This window comes from Cetorhinus maximus, chromosome 23, assembly GCF_964194155.1.
Source record: "Cetorhinus maximus chromosome 23, sCetMax3.hap1.1, whole genome shotgun sequence".
NCBI classification, from domain to species: domain Eukaryota; kingdom Metazoa; phylum Chordata; class Chondrichthyes; order Lamniformes; family Cetorhinidae; genus Cetorhinus; species Cetorhinus maximus.
In genome coordinates this window covers 54,748,024-54,768,069 of record NC_135901.1, presented here as the reverse complement: position 1 = coordinate 54,768,069, position 20,046 = coordinate 54,748,024, and the positions used below count along the sequence as shown (strand labels likewise).

At 48.4% G+C, this 20,046-nt stretch overlaps 1 protein-coding gene and 1 pseudogene across 1 annotated transcript; one reads left to right on the top strand and one right to left on the bottom strand.

The window, feature by feature from the left end:
• LOC144698055 (uncharacterized) overlaps positions 1-20,046 on the bottom strand; it is a 176,866-nt pseudogene that overhangs the window by 37,626 nt on the left and 119,194 nt on the right.
• LOC144698333 (uncharacterized) lies at positions 10,246-14,603 on the top strand. Its single transcript, XM_078570291.1, has 2 exons — positions 10,246-10,395; positions 13,494-14,603. The coding sequence occupies exon 2, from the start codon at positions 13,591-13,593 to the stop codon at positions 14,314-14,316; it is 726 nt and encodes a 241-aa protein (XP_078426417.1). The 5' UTR covers positions 10,246-10,395; positions 13,494-13,590; the 3' UTR covers positions 14,317-14,603.

Below are 20,046 nucleotides of genomic sequence, written 5' to 3'. Positions count from 1 at the left end.
CGAGGGGAGACTGATGGGGTCCTCGGAGAGACCGAGGGGGTCCGGGAGAGACTGAGGGAGTCCGAGGGGACACTAAGGGGGACCGGGGGAGACTGAGGGGTTCCAGGGTGAGACTGAAGGGGTCCAGGGGGAAACTGAGGGGGTCCAGGGGAGACTGATGTTGTCCAGTGCGGTGACCGAGGGGGTCCAGGGGGAGACTGAGGTTGTCCACGGGGAGACTGAGGGCTTCCAGGGATAGACTGAGGGTGACCAGGGGGAGACTGAGGGTGTCCAGAGGGAGACTGATGGGGGTCCAGGGTGAGACTGAGGGTGTCCAGGGGGAGACTGAGGGGGTTCGAGGAGAGACTGAGGGTGTCCAGGGAGAGACCGAGGGTGTTCGAGGTGGAGAATGAGGGTGTCCAGGGGGAGACCGAGGGTGTTCGAAGGGGAGAATGGGATTGCCCGGGGGAGACTGAGGGTGTTCGAGGCGGAGAATGAGGGTGTCCAGGGGAGACTGAAGGGGTCCAGGAGGGGACCGAGGTGGGCCAGGGGGAGAAGGAAGGTGTCCGGGGGGGAGACTGAAGGGGTCCAGGGGGAGATGGTGGGGCTCCGAGGGGAGACTGATGGTGTCCTCGGAGAGACCGAGGGGGTCCGGGAGAGACTGAGGGAGTCCGAGGGGACACTAAGGGGGACCAGGGGGAGACTGAGGGGTTCCAGGGTGAGACTGAAGGGGTCCAGGGGGAAACTGAGGGGGTCCAGGGGAGACTGATGTTGTCCAGTGCGGTGACCGAGGGGGTCCAGGGGGAGACTGAGGTTGTCCACGGGGAGACTAAGGGTGTCCAGGGGGAGACTGAGAGGGTCCGAGCGGAGTCTGAGGAGGTCCGAGGGGAGATTGAGGGTGTCCGGGGGGGACTGAGGGTGTCCGAGGGGGAGACCGAGGGTGTCCAGTGGGAGACTGAGGGTGTCCAGGGGGAGATGGAGGGGCTCCGGGGGCAGACTGATGGGGACCACGGAAAGAATAAGGGGGAACAGGGGGAGACTGATGGGTTTCAGGGGGAGACTGAGGGGGTCCAGGGTGGGACTGAGGGGGTCCAGGTACAGACCGAGGGGATCCAGGGGGAGACTGAGGAGATCCAGGGGGAGACTGAGGGGATCCAGTGGGTGACTGAGGGTGCCCAGGGGGAGAATGATGGTGTCCAGGGGGAGACTAAAGGTGTCCACGGTTAGACTGAGGGTGTCCAGGGGGAGACTGAAGGGGTCCAGGGGGAGACTGAGGGGGTCCAGGGGGAGACTGAGGTGTTCCGGGGAGAAACTGAGGGTGTCCAGTGGGAGACTGAGGGTGTCCAGGGGGAGACTGAGGGGGTCCGAGGAGAGACTGAGGGTATCCAGGTGGCGACCGAGGGGGTCCAGGGGGAGACTGAGCGTGTCCAGGCGGAGACTGAGGGTGTTCGAGGGGGTGAATGAGGGGGACCATAGGGAGACTGAAGGGGCCCGCGGGGAGACTGAGGGTGTCCAGGGGGAGACCGAGGGTGTCCAGGGGGCGTCCTAGGGGGTTCAGGGGGAGACTGAGGGGGTCCAGGGGGAGACCGAGGGGGTCCAGGGGGAGACTGAGGGTGTCCAGGGGGAGACTGAGGGTGTCCAGGGTGAGACTGAGGGTGTCCAGGGGGAGACTGTGGTGTGTCCAGGGGGAGACTGAGGGTGTCCAGGGGGAGACTGAGTGTGTCCAGGGGGAGACTGACGGTGTCCAGGGGGAGACTGAGGGGGTCCGATCAGAGTCTGAGCAGGTCTGAGGGGAGACTGAGGGTGTCCAGGGGGGGACTTAGGGTGTCCGAGGGGGAGACCGAGGTTGCCCTGTGCGAGACTAAGGGTGTCCACGGGGGGACTGAGGAGTTCCAGGGAGAGACTGAGGGTGACCAGCGGGAGATTGAGGGTGTCCAGGGGGAGGCTGAGTATGTCCAGGGGGAGACCGAGGGTGTTCGAGGGGGAGAATGAGGTTGTTCAGGGGAAGACTGAGCGTGTTCGAGGAGAATGAGGCGGTGCAGGGGTAGACTGAAGACTTCCGGGGGGAGACCGAGGGGCTCCGGGGGGAGACTGAAGGGGTCCGAGGGGAGACTAAGGGGGACCAGGGGGAGACTGAGCCTGTTCGAGGGAGAGACTGAGGGTGTCCATGGGGAGACTGAGGGTGTTCGAGGGGGAGAATGAGGGTGTCCATGGGGAGACTTAGGGTGTCCAGGGGTAGAAAAGGGTGTCCAGGGGGGAGTCAGAGGGGGTCCATTGGAAGACTGAGGGTGTCCAGGGGGACACTGAGGGTGACCAGGGGGAGACTAATGGAGTCCGAGGGGAGATTAAGGGGGACCAGGGGGAGACTGAGGGTGTTCGAGGGGGAGAATAAGGGTGTCTATAGGGAGGCTGAGGGTGTCCAGGGTGAGACGGAGGGTCTCAGCAGGTCGGGCAGCATCGGTGGAGAAGAAAAGAGTTGACGTTTCAAGTCCACATGACCCTTCAACAGAACTGAGTGTAGTTAGGAGAGGGGTGAAATATAAGCTGGTTTAAGGTGGGGGTCGGGGGGAGAGAAGTTGAGGGTGGGGTGGTTGTAGGGACAAGCAAGCAGTGATAGGAGCAGATAATCAAAAGATGTCACAGACAAAAGGATCAAAGAGGTGTTGAAGGTGGTGATATTATCTAAGAAAAGTGCTAATTAAGAATGGATGGCAGGACACTCAAGATACAGCGCTAGTGGGGGTGGGGTGGAAAGACTGACAAGGTATTAGTTGTAGATTTAAAAATAATGGAAATAGGTGGGAAAAGAAAAATGTATATAAATTATTGAAAAAAACAAAAGGGAGGGGGAAGAAACGGGGTTGGGATGGCGGGGGGGAGTTTAAGATCTAGAGTTGTTGAATTCAATATTCAGCCCGGAAGGCTGTAAAGTGCCTAGTCAGAAGATGAGGTGCTGTTCCTCCAGCTTGCGTTGGGCTTCACTGGAACAATGCAGCAAGCCAAGGACAGACATGTGGGCAAGAGAGCAGAGTGGAGTGTTAAAATGGCAAGCGACAGGGAGGTTTGGGTCTTTCTTACGGACAGACCGCAGGTGTTCTGCAAAGCGGTCGCCCAGTTTGCGTTTGGTCTCTCCAATGTAGAGGAGACCGCGTTGGGAGCAACGACTACAGTAGACTAAGTTAGGGGAAATGCAAGTGAAATGCTGCTTCACTTGAAAGGAGTGTTTGGGCCCTTGGACAGTGAGGAGAGAGGAAGTGAAGGGGCAGGTGTTGCGTGGGCATGGGGAGGTGCCATAGGTGGGGGTTGAGGAGTAGGGGGTGATGGAGGAGTGGACCAGGGTGCCCCGGAGGGAACGATCCCTACGGAATGCCACCAGTGGGGTGAAGGGAAGATGTGTTTGGTGGTGGCATCATTCTGGAGTTGGTGGAAATTGCAGAGGATCATCCTTTGAATGCGGAGGCTGGTGGGGTGATAAGTGAGGACAAGGGGGACCCTATCATGTTTCTGGGAGGGAGGAGAAGGCGTGAGGGCGGATGCGCGGGAGATGGGCCGGACACGGTTGAGGGCCCTGTCAATGACCGTGGGTGGAAAACCTCGGTTAAGGAAGAAGGAGGACATGTCAGAGGAACCGTTTTTGAAGGTAGCATCATCAGAACAGATGCGACGGAGGCAAAGGAACTGAGAGAATGGGATGGAGTCCTTACAGGAAGCGGGGTGTGAGGAGCTGTAGTCGAGGTAGCTGTGGGAGTCGGTAGGCTTGTAATGGATATTGGTGGACAGTCTATCATCAGAAATTGAGACAGAGAGGTCAAGGAAGGGAAGGGAAGTGTCAGAGATGGACCATGTGAAAATGATGGAGGGGTGGAGATTGGAAGCAAAATTAATATATTTTTCCAAGTCCAGACGAGAGCATGAAGCCGCACCGAAGTAATCATCGATGTACCGGAGAAAGAGTTGTGAGAGGGGGCCGGAATAGGACTGGAACAAGGAATGTTCCACATACCCCATAAAGAGACAGGCATAGCTGGGGCCCATGCGGGTACCCATAGCCACACCTTTTATTTGGAGGAAGTGAGAGGAGTTAAAGGAGAAATTATTCAGTGTGAGAACAAGTTCAGCCAGACGGAGGAGAGTAGTGGTGGATGGGGATTGTTCGGACCTCTGTTCAAGGAAGAAGCTAAGGGCCCTCAGACCATCCTGGTGGGGGATGGAGGTGTAGAGGGATTGGATGTCCATGGTGAAGAGGAAGCGGTTGGGGCCAGGGAACTGGAAATTGTTGATGTGACGTAAGGAGTCAGAGGAATCACGGATGTAGGTGGGAAGGGACTAGACAAGGGGAGAGAGGAGTCAAGATAACGAGAACTGAGTTCCGTGGGGCAGGAACAGGCTGACACAATCGGTCTGCCGGGACAGTTCTGTTTGTGGATTTTGGGTAGGAGGTAGAAGCGGGCCGTCCGAGGTTGGGCGACTATCAGGTTGGAAGCTGTGGGAGGAAGATCTCCAGAGGAGATGAGGTCAGTGACAGTCCTGGAAACAATGGCTTGATGTTCAGTGGTGGGGTCATGGTCCAGGGAGAGGTAGGAGGAAGTGTCTGCGAGTTGACGCTCAGCCTCCGCGAGATAGAGGTCAGTGCGCCAGACAACAACAGCACCACCCTCGTCAGCGGGTTTGATGACAATGTTGGGGTTGGACCTGAGAGAATGGAGTGCAGTATGTTCAGAGAGAGACAGATTAGAACGGGTGAGAGAATGGGTGAGAATAAATAAAAGTTGGTCACCAGGAAATCCAATGTCTAATTCAGAAGCAACGTCTTTAACCAGAGATAAAAGCAGAAAATGATGGAAATACTCAGAAAATCTGGGAATTTCTGTAAATTGAGAACCAGAATTATATTTTCAGATCTGTGCACTGATTCAGTACAGTTCCGCTGACAAGTCACAGACCTGAAATGAAAACTATGGCTGTCCACAGACGCTACCAGACCTGTTTAGAATTCGAAAATGTTCTGTTTTTATTTCAGATTTACAGCATCGCTTTCCTTTTTTCTTCAGAAGAGAATGTAGAGCCCATTGCCAGAAGCATTAGAGGTGCAAGTCTGTGCTGGACACGCCTAGGTAAAGTCACACTGTGAAAACATCATTCAGCAGCTCATTATGGAAAAAGGTTTACTCGATCATCTGATTAGTTGACACAGCAGCAGTCACATCTGATGGAGAAAATTCAGAGATTTCATGCATGGGAAGGCATTTACTCAGTTTGGCCACCAGTGAACAATCCAGCTATAAAAGTTCAAAGGATTTGCTCCGCAATAGGCGCATTCTTACTGACAAGACGGAGTTTAAATGTTTGGTGTATGGAAGGAGAAATCACTTCTTCACCTCACCTGCGAAGAATCCAGTGAATTCACATCTAACTGTAGGGGTTTGTTTTGTTGTTAATTACACCCAGGACAGAAGTATGATAGAGGCCGATGCAATTTATTGTATCAATTAATTGTATAATTTAAATCTTGACCATAAATCTGCAATTACCATCGGATCATAAAAATATATTGGATAATTAATTATATCCTCCCACCCAGCATTCAATGCGGTACAGAATATGCCATATCCGGAGCGCCATGGATTTACGCATGCGCACTGAGGAGTCTGATTGGCACCTGCGCATTGCGGGCTCTTGGCTGAGCGTGCGCAGTGCTGTCCTGTGACTGGAGCCGCAGAAAGTGGGTGAGAAAATGGCGACTGGAGCAGAATAACAGAGTTAGTGGGAAGGCGGGAGGAATGGAGCCTGCGGAGTGGGCAGGGAGGTTTTATAAACACTTGGTGCAGGCCGCAGAGCCTTAATAAGAAACTACAGGCCCCGCGTTTCCAGCGAACAGACCGGAAATGGCAGGGCCTCTCCCTCTGCTGGGCCCGGGGGCGCGGCTGTGCAGCAGGGCGCATGCGCGGTCATCCTGGTCCAGGTTGCAGGAGGAGAGAATGTTGTGAATATCCTGGACTGACAGGGATGGATTTTGGAAACTCCTTTTACAGGGGGTTAGAAGGGGAGGATTTATACACAGCAAACTCAAATCAAGAGAAATATTTCTCAATTTCTGTCCTGGAGTGACAGTGATTGATTGTTTTGTAATCTTTTCATAGGATATCACTTGGGAATGATTTGCAGACGGGAAACTCAAACCAAACATAAGATCAAGATCTGACAGACTCACTCGATTCATCAACCTTTGAGAGTAAGTAATGAGTTTCAGGTCATTATCACTCATTGTGTAAAATTTTTGCTCACACCCCTCCTGTAAATCTTGCTTCATAACTTAAATCTGTGTCCCATAACCCTTTTATGATCAGATAATGTGAACAGCTTTTCTTTAACTACCTCATGTAAACCAATCATAAACTTGTATACCTCTATCAAATTTCCCCTCAATCTACTTTGCTCCAAGGAGAACAACACCAGTTTTTCCAATCTAAAATCCTTCACCCGTTGAACCACTCTGGTAAGTCTCCTCTTAAGGACCCTCACATCCTTCATAATGTGTGGTGATCAGTGGTTTACACAAACCCAGATGTTCTGTGTCCCTGTCTGTGATGTCATCACACATCGACAATTACACTGTGACATCAGCACACATCGATAATTACACTGTGACATCAGCACACACCGACAATTGCGCGGTGACATCACCCCGCTCCCAGGGTATTTCCTCAACTGGGAGATTTTTCTCTGACTTCAGTGCTTCTGATATCTTTCCAGCTCCAGTCTCCGGCAGGAGTTTCCAAAGCTGAAAAGAGTTAAATTGTTTCACAGGTGAGTAGTTTTGACAATTCATCTACAATTTGGAGCTTTTAGTCCTCAGTTATCTGTGTGAGGTCCGACAGCTCTGCGGCTGGTGTGACTCCTTTACTGTGGATCTGATTCTGTGTCCATCCATTGCTCTGTTTCACCTCTGCCCTCCCTGATCACCTCTCTGCTGTTTTCTAACTTTGTCTCAAATAGTGGGTGTATTTTAGCTCTGTTTAGGATTTTATGGTTACTTCTGCCAACTGCTGCCCTGACCATGTGCTGCTGGCTTACCAGCTATAGCTTCCCACCATGTCTTTCATAGTCAGGAGTTGTTTTTCCTGTGTTATAGTCCATCTCACTTCTACCCCTGAGATTATATTGATGATCAGATTCTGCATCATTTTTATTCCCTGTAGTTCATTCCGCACCCCTGAAATGTTAACTCTGTTTCTCTCTCCACAGATACTGCCTGACCTGCTGTGTATTTCCAGCATTTTCTCTTTTTATTTCAGATTTCCAGCAGCTGCAGTATTTTGCTATTATTTTATCACATCCAGGACTGAACCTTGTTCATTGTAGTCTGTTTCTGCTGACGTTAATAAACTCTAGCCCAGTTATTGGGGCTAATATTCTGGATAAGAACAAATAAAATATATTTGTTTTAAATATGGCATATTGAGTCTTGTTAATATCTCTAATACAAGTTAGTTTCTCTGGAAGGGCACTCCCTCTCTCCTCCATCCTCACCTCTAACAACAAGCGTAAGGAGCTCATGGAGCTTCTTTGTCACTAAGATTGAGACAATCCGATCAGCTGCCTCTGCTGCTTCCCTCCCTTCCACTAGCCCACCAGGACAAACTGTCTCTTTAATGTTCCACCTTGTCCAAGCCGTGAACCCACATCTTTCATTAGCTTCTCTCCTATCTCCCTTCCTGCCCTCTCAGTGGTCACCTTGTCCATGAGACACACCTCCTGCTCCATCGACCCTATTCCCACTAAACTGCTGATTACCCAACTTCCCCATGTTCACTGATATTGTTCACAGTTCTCTCTCTTCTGGTACTATCCCTCTCTCCTTCAAATCATCACCCTTTCCTCAAAAAACAATTCCTTAACTCTCCTGTCAGTGCAAAGTATTGACCCATCTTCAAACCCCAGTTCCTCTCTGAACTCCTGAAAAGTGTTCACACCTCCCAAATCCGTCTCCATCCTTCCCAGAACTCCCTGCTTGAATCCATCCAATCAGGTTTCTGCCCCTGCCACTGTACTGAAACAGCTCTGATCAAAGCCACTAATGACATCCTATGTGACTGTGACAAAGGGAAACTATCCCTTCTCGATCTGTCTGCAGCCCTTGAGAGGATTGACCACACCATTCTGCACCAACACCTCTCCACTGTCGTCCAGCTGGGTGGGGCTTCTCTCTCCTGGTTCCATTCTTCTCTATCTAATCATAGTCAGAGAATCACTTGGAATGTCTTCCCTTCCCACTCCCACAGTTACCTCTGGTGTCCCCACAGGATCCAGCCTTGGCCTCCATTTATTTCTCAGCAATATTCTCCCCACAGCGACATCATCTGAAAACACAGTGTCAGTTATCACATGGACACTGACAGTGCCCAGCTCTACCTCACCAACACCTCTCTCGACTTCTCCACTTTTGTTAAATTATCAGACTGTTTGTGGATGTGCAGAAATTTTCTCCAATTAAATTTTGGGAAGATTGAAACCATTGTTTTCATTCCTGAGCTACCAACTCCATTCTTTATCCTATTTCTATCAGGTCATCTCTCAGCCTTCTCTTTTCTCGAGAAAAGAGCTTCAGGCTGTTTAGCCTTTCCTGGCGATTATAATGTATCTGTTTTTGGAACATTTGTGAATGAACTTTTATGTCGCTGGCCCTTGCGACGCCTGACAGCAGTTTCCAGTCTGTATGACCCTTCTTCAGAGGGCGTCTCTATTGGACAGAGTGGTTTCTGGGCCGCAGAGAATTGTGGGATTTTGAAAATGGGAGAAGAAAGCACCATTCACAGTGTTCTGCATGTGGATGAGGTTTCAGCCGATCATCTGGCCTGGTCAAAACATAAATGCAGTCACAACTGAAAGCAGTTGTGCAAATGTTGACACTGGGAAGGGATTCATTTACCCATCGAAATTGGAAACTCATCGGAGCGTTCACACTTGGGAGAGGCCATTGACCTGCTTAAAGTATCAGAAGCGATTCACTCCGTTATCCCTCCTGCAGACACACCAGCGAGTTCTCACTGGGGAGAGGCCATTCATCTGTGCCGTGTGGAAAGAGATTCATTAATTTATCCAACCTGATTGCACATCAAAGAGAGCTTTTAAATTTCAAGACTGTGGGAAGTGCTTTACAAGTTCTCAGGAACTGATACACCAGCAATGTATTCATACTGATGAGAGACCGTTCAGATGCCTTCTTTATGGGACTGGGTTCAGGCAATCATCCCACCTCTCTCTACACAAGCGCTCTCACACTGGGGAGAGGCTGTACACCTGCACCGAGTGTGGGAAGATATGCATTCATTCATCCCACCTGCCGAGACATCAACGAGTTCACAGTGAACTACAGTGATTGGATTTTGCTGTTAATAATGTACAAGAATGAACTATACCCATTGGGGTCTGTTTCAGCTGATGTTAATAAACTCCAGCCCAGTTATAAGGTTAATATTCTGGACAAAGATCAAATAAATCAACATTCTGTCAAACACAGAGGATGTTGAATTTTTAAAAACATCTCTAACACAAGTTAGTCCTTGTTTTCGACTCTCCCTCTCCCCTGTCTACTGCATCAACACCTCCAACAAGTGTGAGGAGCTCATGGAGCTTCTTTGTCACTCAGATTGAGACAATCCGATCAGCTGCCTCTGCTGCTTCTCTCCCTCCCACGAGTACACCCTTGACCCCGACATCCTTGCAATTCTCATCCAATCTCCGACCACTCTTCCGTCTCCAAAATCATGCTTAACTCCCAAATCCATGTACAATGGTCCTGGAACTTAGGGGTAAAATGACATTGTGAAAGGATTGTTCACCGGCTGATTTGTGACGTTCTTACTGACAAGACGGCGCTTAAATGTTCTGTGTATGAGAAGAAACAATAATTGTTCACACCGCCTACTGAGACTCCAGTGAGTTCACATCTAAATGTAGGGGATTTTACTGCAGTTATTTACACCCAGGACAGTTTTATGGCAGAGGACCCATGCACTTTGTTTGTCATACCAATTGACTGAATAATTTTATATATTGGTCTTGGGCTTCGTTCGTCATCGGATCACAAAACATAATTTTCTATTCAAAAAAACGACCTCTCAATGGCAGCCTGATTACCCAGCCTTCAACAGGGGCCAGAATGTGCCCTATCCTCACAACAGCAGCTCCCTACACATGCGTATTAGGGTGTGTGCTTGGAGCATGCGCAGTGCGGCCCATTTCATGAGCTTGCGCAGTACTGGTCTGTGACGGAAGTTGCTCAGTGCGGGTGAGAGAATGTCGAGTGGAGCAAACTAACAGAGTTAGTGGGTGTGTGAGGAGGAATGGAGCCAGCGGAGTGGACAGGGAGGCTTCATAAAGACACAGTGCAGGCCTCAGACCCAAAATAACAAGGTACCGGTCTTGTGTTTGCAGAGAACGGGCCGAAAAATTCTGGATTTCTCCCTTCGCCAGGCCCGGGGTAACGGCCGCCATCTTTATAGGGGGCAATGTGCAGCAGGGCGCATGCGCGGTCATCCTGGTCCAGCGAGCAAGAGGAGAGAATGTTGTGCATTTCTATCCTGGACCGACAGGGATGGATTTTGGAAACTCCTTTTACAGGGGGTTAGAAGGGGAACATTTACAGACGGTTGAGATCTGACAGAGTCACTCAATTCATCAGGACCTGGATCATCCTTTTTTAATGCTCTGTACGAACCGTTTCCCAAACCTGCCATACTCAGTCCAGGATAGAAATTCAGGACCTGGATTCTATCGGCCTCTGACTGTATGCATTGAGTTCCAGGTCATTACCACTCATTGTGCAAACATTTCTTTCTCACATACCTCCTGTACATTTTACCCAAAATCTTAAATCTGCGACCCATAATCCTTTCACGACCTGCTACTGTGAACAGCTTTTCTTTACCTACTTTACGTAAACCTTTCATAATTTTGTGCACCTTTTGTTAAATCTTCCCTCCATCTACTTTGCTCCAAGGAGAATAATCCCAGTTTCTCCAATCTAACCTTGCAACTAAAATCCCTCATCCCTCGACCCATTCTGGTAAATCTCCTCTGCCCCCTCTCAAGGACCCTCCCATCCTTCATAATGTGTGGTGATCACTGGTTTGCACAGACCCAGATGTTCTGTGTTCGTGTGTGTGACATCATCACACATCGACAATTACACAGTGACATCATCACACATCGACAATTACACGGTGACATCACCCCGCTCCCCGGGTATTTCCTCAACTGGGAGATTTTTCTCTGACTCCAGTGCTTCTGATATCTTTCTAGCTGCAGGCTCCTGCAGGAGAGTTTAAAGTTGAAAACTGAAATTGTTTCAGAGTTGAGTGTTTTTGACCATTCATCTACATTTTGGAGCTTTTAGTTCTCTCCTCTGTTATTTTTTAGAGGTTCCATCGCTCTGGGGCTAGTGTGGCTCCTTTACTGTGGATCTGAATCCATGTCCATCTTTTGCTCTGTTTCACCTCTGCCCTCCCTGATCACCTCTCTGCCTTTGTCTAACTTCCTCTGTCTCTAATACTGGATGCACTTTAGCTGTGTTTGGCACTTAACTGTTACTTCTGCTGATTGTGTCCAAACAAGGTTTCCACATCTACCCATCCCCTGACCAGCTGTCTTACCAGCTTTGTCTTCCCACAGTATCTTTCACAGTCAGGAATTTTTTTTCCTGTGCTATAGTCCATTTCTCTTCCACTTCTGAGCTTATATTGACCATCAAATTCTGCACCATTTTTATTCCCCCTAAATCATTCTGCACACCCTGAAATGTTAGCTCCACAGATATTGCCTGACCTGCTGAGTATTTCCAGCATTTTCTCTTTTCATTTCAGATTTCCAGCAGCTGCAGTATTTTGCTATTGTTTTATTGCAGGCGTTGCTCGCAGAACCGAGTCTAGAAACACAGACAGACCAATTAAGAGCCGGTTTGTATCAGGGTGGGTGTTGGTTACAGAAGTTGGTCCCTGGCCTCCAGTGTAGGTCCTTTCTCAACCAGTCACTGAATCACTGAATGATTACAATACAGACGGAGGCCATTCAGCTCATTGTGCCCATGCTGGCTCTCTGCAAGAGCACATTAGCCAGTCCCACTCCCCTGCCCTTTCACTAACCAGACCAGCAAATATTGCCGATCCCCAGTTGCCTGTGGAGAAGATGATGTTTGACCTTCTTGAACCGCTGCAGTCCGTGTGTTGAAGGTGCTCCCACAATGCTGTTAGGTAAGGAGTTACAGGTTATTCACCCAGTGGTGATGAAGGAACAGTGCTATATGTCCAAATCAACAACAACAATTTGTGTTTAAATGGTGCCTTTAACTTAATAAAACTTTCCAAGGCATTTCAAAGAACAGCATGCGTTTAAAAAAAAGCATTAGAGATTAGGATTGTACAATCAAAGCTCTCTGCTGTTGACTGAGTTCGGAATTGGCTGATTGATGGACACTGTAACCAGGTCAGTCTGCGTTTCCTCACGGTGAGTCTGCAGTGGTGACCTGAGCCTGAGGAGGAGGAGAGATTAACCCTATGAAGACAGAATAAAACAGCACAACTGCGCTTGCACAACGGCAGCAAACACAGCCTTTAAAATAAGGATGAAAATTTTATAATTTAGGTTCTCCTTAACCCGGAGCGTTTGTAGGTCAGTGAGCTCAGGGGTGATGGGTTAACAAGACTTGGTGCGAGTAAGCACATGGGCAGCAGAGTTTTGGATGACCTCAAGATTACAGGGAGGTTGAATATGGGAGGTTGGCTGGAAGTGTGTTAGGATAGTTCAGTCCAGAGGTAACAGAGGAATGGATGAGAGTTTCAGCAGCAGATGAGCTGAGACTGGGGTGGAGTCGGGCGATGTTACTGAGGTGGAAATACGCGGTCTTGGTGATGAGGTGGATATGTGGTTGGAAGCTCATCTTGGGGTGAAATATTTCACCATGGTTGTGAACAGTCTGGTTCAGTCTCAGACAGTTGTCAGGGAGAGGGATGGAGTCGGTGGCTCGGGAGTGGAGTTTGTAACGGGGGCTGAAGACATTGGCTTCATTCTTCTCAATATTTAAATAGCGGAAATTTCTGTTCATCCAGTACTGGATGTCAGACAAGTCAGGACGGTGTGTGACTTGAAGGGGAAGTTGGAGGTGATGGTGTTCACATACACCGGCTACCCTGGCCCGTCTAGTGGGTGGAGGTTGAGGGCTGGGGAGATTCCTTCAGAGTTCTCCTGCATCTCTCACTTCTCTCTCGCTTTTTCTCCCTCCTCCCCTAGAAGCCCGAATCTTGTGTAGGCCCAGACTGGGTGGCAGGTTCCCTTCCCTGAAGGATATTAGTGAACCAGTTGGGTTTTTAAGACAATCCAGCAGTTTTCATGGTCACTTTTTCCTAGTGCCGACCCCACAAATTCCCAGATTCATTCAGCTCAATTTCACAACCTGCCTTTGTGTTTTTGTGGGTTCTCTCTCACTCCCTTTTTTCTGTTTTAAATCAACTTCACAGGGTAATAGAAGGAGAAGATTTGCTGTTGGGAAACTCACACCAAGACCTGAGAGAGTCACTTGATTCATCAGGACCTGAATATTATCGGCCTTTGAACATGGAAGCAGAAAGCGCTGCTCATGCTGGGGAGAAACCGTGTAAGTGCGGGGACTGTGGGAAGGGATTCAATTACCCGTCTGACCTGGAAACTCATCGACACACTCACACTGGGAAGAAGCCATTCACCTGCCCTGAGTGTGGGAAGGGATTTACTCAGTCATCCACTCTGCTGACACACCAGCGAGTTCACACTGGGGAGAGACCATTCACCTGCTCTGAGTGTGGGAAGGGATTTATTAGTTCAACCAACCTGCTGACACACCAGAGAGTTCACACCGGGGAGAGACCATGCACCTGCTCTGAGCGTGGGATGGGATTCATTATTTCAACCAACCTGCTGACACACCAGCGAGATCACACTGGGGAGAGACCATACACTTGCTCTGAGTGTAGGAAGGGATTCACTAGGTCATCCCATCTACTGAGACATCAGCTGGTTCACTCAGACCAGAGACAGTTTACATGCTCAGTCTGCGGGAAGTGCTATAAAAGCTACCAGGACCTGATCTTGCATCAACGTGTTCACACTGACGAGAGACCGTTCAGGTGCTCTCACTGTGAGACTGGGTTCAGGCGATCATCTGACTTCAATGTACATCAGCGCAGTCACACCGGGGAGAGGCCTTTCACCTGTTCCGTGTGTGGGAAGGGATTCACTCAGTCATCCAACCTGCTGAGACACCAGCGAATTCACACTGGAGAAGGGGCTGCTCACTTGCCCTGACTGTAGGAAGGGATTCATTAATTCAACCTGCCCACTGAAATACCATCGAGTTCACACTGGGGAGAGACCAGTCAGCTGGTCTGTGTGTGGAAAGCGATTCACTCAGTCATTTGTGCTGCTGAGACACCAGCGAGTTGACAAGTAACAGCAAAATCAATCACTGTAGTTAATCACATCCTGGATGGAACCATGTTCATTGGGTTCTGTTTCTGCTGATGTTAATAATCTCCAGCCCCATTATAAAGGCTAATATTGTTGATACTTATCAATTAAATCAACTTGGTGTGAAATATAAGGTGTGTTGAATCTTTTTAATATCTCCAATACTCTGCTTCTCCCCTGTCACCTCCAACAACAAGTGTGAGGAGCTCATGGAGCTTCTTTGTCACTAAGATTGAGACAATCCGATCAGCTGCCTCTGCTGCTTCCCTCCCTTCCACTCTCCCACTAGGCCAAACTGTCTGTAAGGTTCCTTCTTGTCTGAGCCCTGAATTTACATCTTTCTCCAGTTTCTCTCCCATCTCCCCTCATGTCCTCTCAGTGCTCATCTTGTCCATGAGGCCCTCCTTCTGTGACATCATCCAAAAGCACCATGTTAGTTTTCACATGTACACAGACAACACCCAGCTCTACCTCACCACCATCCCTCTCCATTCCTCCACTGTTACTAAATTATCAAACTGCTTATCCCACACCCAGTACTGGATGAGCAGAAATTTCCTCCAATTAAAAATTGGGAAGACCAAAGCCATTGTCTTCAGTCACCACTACAAATTCCGTTCCCCAACTACCGATTCCATCCCTCTCCCTGGGAACTGACTGAGACTGAACCACGCTGTTCACAATCTTGGTCTTTTATTTGACCCCAAGATGAGTTTCTGACCACATATCCACACCATCACTAACACCAGATATTTCAATCTCCATAACGTCGCCTGTCTCCACCTGACCCCCAGCTCATCTGCTGCTCAAACCCTCATGTCCGTGTTACCTTTAGACTTGACAATCCCAATACATTCCTAGCCGGCCTCTCACATTTACCCCGTCCCCACACAGAAACATGAGATCATCCAAAACTCTGCTGTCCGTGAGCTTTATCAGGCCAAGTCCCCTTCACCCTTCACCCCTGTAGTCATTGACCTAAATTGGCCCCTGTTCAAGCAATGCCTCAATTTTAAAATTCGTAACCTTGTTAACAAATCCCTGCATGGTCACGTCCCTCCCAATCTCTAACTCCCAGTCGCACAACCCTCTGAGATACCTGTGCTATCTCATTCCGTACTCTTTAGCATCCCTGATTTTAATTACTCCACCATTGGTGGCCGTTCCGAGGCGCAAAGTTCCGGAATTTCCTCCCAAAACCCGTCCTGCTCTCTCTCCTGATTAAAGAGGCTTGTTAATATCTGCCTCTCCAATCAAGGTTCTGTCTATTTACCCTAATATCGACCCATGTGACTCGATGTCAAATGTTTCTTTATGAAAGTCCTGTGAAGGACCTTGGCACGTTTTGTTACATTAAAGGTATTATATGAATACAAGTTGTTGCTGTTTCATGACAGCCAGTTTGTGCACAGTAAGATTCCACAAACAGCAATCAGACTGATTAATCCAGTTTTTTTGGTGCTGTTAGTTAAAGCACGAATGTTGGTCCCACTGCACCAGGAGATCTCCCCTGTGGACAGGATGTGGAGTTGTTGAGCTCTCCTGAGCTGAGAGTGGAGCTGATTGAGCTGTCGGGCCTGCAGTGTACCTTGAAGAACCGCTGTCTGGGATCTTTCCTCTTAATTCACTGACTCCCAGCTGAAGTTGTTGCTGCAGTTAAATAGTTAACTTTGAATATCAATCCTAATTTAACCTTTGGTGCAAAATCTGCAACTTTAAATCAGCTGTAAAAGAGAAAGCAAATTCATGCTAATGCATTTGGGGAGGGCAAACAAAGCTGGAGAATACACAGTAAACAGGAGAACATTGGGAGGGGTAGAAAAAGTGAGAGACCTCGGAGTCCATGTCCACTGGTCCCTAAAGGTGGCAGGACAGGTGGATCAGGTGGTAAAGAAAACATATATTTATCAGAACTCACCATACACCAGCACACTCACATCGGGGAGAGGCCATTCACCTGTACGGAGTGTGGGAAGGGATTCACTCAGTTATCCAGCCTGCTGAGACATGAACAAACTCACACTGAGGGGAACAAAAACAGAATTACCTGGAAAAACTCAGCAGGTCTGGCAGCATCGGTGGAGAAGAAATCAGAGAGGTGCCTTTCTCCTAACTATACTCAGTTCTGCCGAAGGGTCATGAAGACTCGAAACGTTAACCGATTTCTTCTCCACCGATGCTGCCAGACCTGCTGAGTTTTTCCAGGTAATTCTGTTTTTGTTTTGGATTTCCAGCATCCGCAGTAGCTTTTAGCTTTTTGTTTTTTTCACACTGAGGGGAGGCCATTCAGCTGCTCCGAGTGTGGGAAAAGATTCACCCCTTCAAACAACCTTGTGAGACACCAGCAGGTTCAGACTGGAGAGAAGTTGTTCAGCTGCTCCGAGTGTGGCAAGAGATTTACTCAGTCATCCCACCTACAGACACATCAACAAATTCACACTGCCGAGTGGCCTTTTAAATGCCCAGACTGTGAGAAGTGCTTTGAAATTCCAGTGAACTGATGTCCCATCAACGTGTTCACACTGACGAGAGACCGTTCAGGTGCTCTCACTGTGGGACTGGGTTCAGGTGGTCATCTCAACTCACTGGACACCAATGAATTCACTCTGGAGAGAGGCCGTTCAGCTTTTCCGAGTGTGGGAAGGGATTCACTCAGTCGCTAACCTGCTGAGACACCAGTGAGTTCACAATTAACAAGTGATTGGATTTTGCTGTGAATCACATCCAGGTCTGAACCATGTTCATTGGGGTCTGTTTCTGCTGATGGTAATAAACTCCAGCCCAGTTATAGGGGTTTATATTCTGGATAACAATCAGATTTGCGTTAAACACATGATTTATTGAGTCTTTTTTAATATTGCTAACACAAAATAGTTCCTTTTGAACATAGGAACATGTCTCAGGACATTGGGACAGCAATGAACAAACTCAGGGTAATATTGGATACAGAGTCAAAACAACGTGATATTCTTTCTCCATGTGACCTGTCTCAGAATTCTCTCATCAAACAGACCATCAACATGAGAGGAATTGACATTTTAAGTCATTCCAAGAGGAAATTAGAGGCTGTAATTATCCAGGAAGTTGTTCTGAAATTTACACTACCTCCCACTGTCACCAAAGCTGGCAATAGACAGCTCATTGTTCTAATTGTGTTGTAGCCTCTGTCCCAGATGTTGTTCAATATAGATTTAATGTTCAGAGAAAGGGGTGAGATTGGATGGTCAAAACTGCTCACAGGCTATGGAGGGTGATGTTGACTTGAATGTGCCAAAAACAGTGTTCTTCATAGGCACCAATACTTTATCCCCAGTATTGGTCACTTTGGTCGGTGTTGTCCACCTGATAGGACAGGATGTGTCCTCATGTGACTGTTTGTATGAATGCGGGTGTGTCCCTGAGTGTGGAAGTGTGTGTAAATGTGTGTGGGTGTGGAGAAGATGTCTGAGTGTGTGAGACAGAGAGAGAATGTGTGTGTGGGTCTCTGTGTGTGGTTGTCTGTGCTGCTTCTCATTAGCTATAACACAAACCTTCCTCTCCAAGCAGACAACATGGCTCCTGAGAATCCCATCCAGTGATGTGAATGGTACGATTCGGAGATCCTACATCCAGGGTGAAACCACAGGCTGACTGTGTGCTGTGTAAAACCTGACACCTGCACAACCAGGCCCAACTTCTCCTGGAGCAACATGAAGTGTCTGCTGCTTTCCAGATCCATTCCTTTCCCCTCACCATTATCCTCAAATAGTTCACAAAATCCTTGTGTCCATCATCCTCCAACACGCCTATGGTTTCCACTTTAAATATTTCCATCAGTCTTTTTCACAGAGAGCAATGGGATTGCTGCTATCACAGGAATCAGTTCTGAAATACTGTCCCTCTGATCATTAGGCTCCCTGGAGTAATACACTGATCCCGATCTTCCCACCTAACACAAATCCATAGACCCATTTGAGTTCCAGATTTTAATGTGATCGTTTAATGTAGAAAACATATATCATTTAACCCATTTAAACTTGATTCAGCACACCCCCTCCACACACACTACAAGAGGTTGTCTTTGAGATCAGTTGTTCCTTTGTAATCTGGGTTGTTCTGAATGATAACAATATGAACCTTCTTCCTAACCTGTCCTAACCCTTGAAAGGTGGGAATGCGCCATTAACAAATATATGCTTCAAGTTAATAATTCTGCTTTGTCTGACTGACATGGTTAATTTACAGAAGGATTAGGGTATGGTCGAATGGACATATGTCCAATGGGGACATAAGGGGACTTCTTGCTAATGTCGGGATAACAAAGTTAGACATTATTTTTACATTGATTTTTTTAACAATTTGCTGATTTTTGATGGAAAGGGAGACAGTGAGAAGGAGCTAGAAAGTCGAGAAGGTCAGAGGAAGTGCACTTGTGGTGTGGGGTGGGAGGGGTATAACAGAGGAACCAGGTATGGGTGCAGACCATTTCTACATAGGCATGAACGTACAGGATCGAAATTATAAACAAGGGCACACGGTTCATTCTGTAATCATGATCAATGCTGTAATGTCCACAAAATACTCCAAGCGTACGGGAGAAACTTGTATCGATGAGATGTCTTTGGAGCTCTCCTGTATCCCCATATTTGTCGTTAATGTTGCTTTTCCATCTCACAGCTGACTCATGTTGAGTGTTTTAGATTCTCCACAACACCCTTCTGTCGGTTCATTCACTGAAACCACGGACTCTCCTTGTTGTAACGGTGACATTCCCTGTCTGCCCGGTTATTTCTTGAAGTCAGTCAGCCCTTGAATTGTTTGTACATTGTTTCATCATGTCCCACCCAGCTGGCCACCAGTGCAGAGGCATTGGAGGAGGACGGTTTGGTCCACGTTGTTAGAGGCTGTGGACAGGCTGAGAAGGACAACGAGGGAGTTTTCCTTTGTCACATTCACATGGGGTGTCATTGGTGACTTTGGGAAGAGCTATTTCGATACCGTGACAGGGACAGTGATCTTATTGGAGGGATTTAAACATGGAGTTCTGGGAAATGTAGACATGGATTTGGGAGGTGATCAGGACTTTGGAGAGCAAAAGGAGGTGGGAGCTGGAGCGGGAGTTTAATAGGATCGTGGGGTCAAGTGTTGGTTTTATTGAGGACAGGTGATGATGGCAGATTTGAAGGAGAGATGGGCAGTACCAGGAGAGAGAGAACCGTTAATACCAGTGAACATGGGGAAAATGGGTGATCAGCAGTTTAGCGGGAACAGGGTCGATGGAGCAGGAGGTGGGTCTCATGGACAAAGTGAGCTCTGAGAGGGCAGGAAGGGGAGATGGGAGAGAAACTGGAGAAAGATGTGGGTTCAGAACTCGGACATGGGGGATCTTTAGAGAAAGTTTGTCCCGATGGGCTAGTGGAAGGGAAGAAAGCAGCAGAGGCAGCTGATCGGATTGTCTCAATCTTAGTGGCAAAGAAGCTCCATGAGCTCCTCATACTTGTTGCTGAAGGTGAGGATGGAGGAGACAGGGGAGAGGGAGAGCCCTTCGAAAGGAACTAATGTCTTAGGGATAGTAAAAAGATTCAACAT

Bases quoted from the DNA above. Each gene is read 5' to 3' on its own strand.
- LOC144698333 (XM_078570291.1), top strand. From the start codon at position 13,591: ATGGAAGCAGAAAGCGCTGCTCATGCTGGGGAGAAACCGTGTAAGTGC.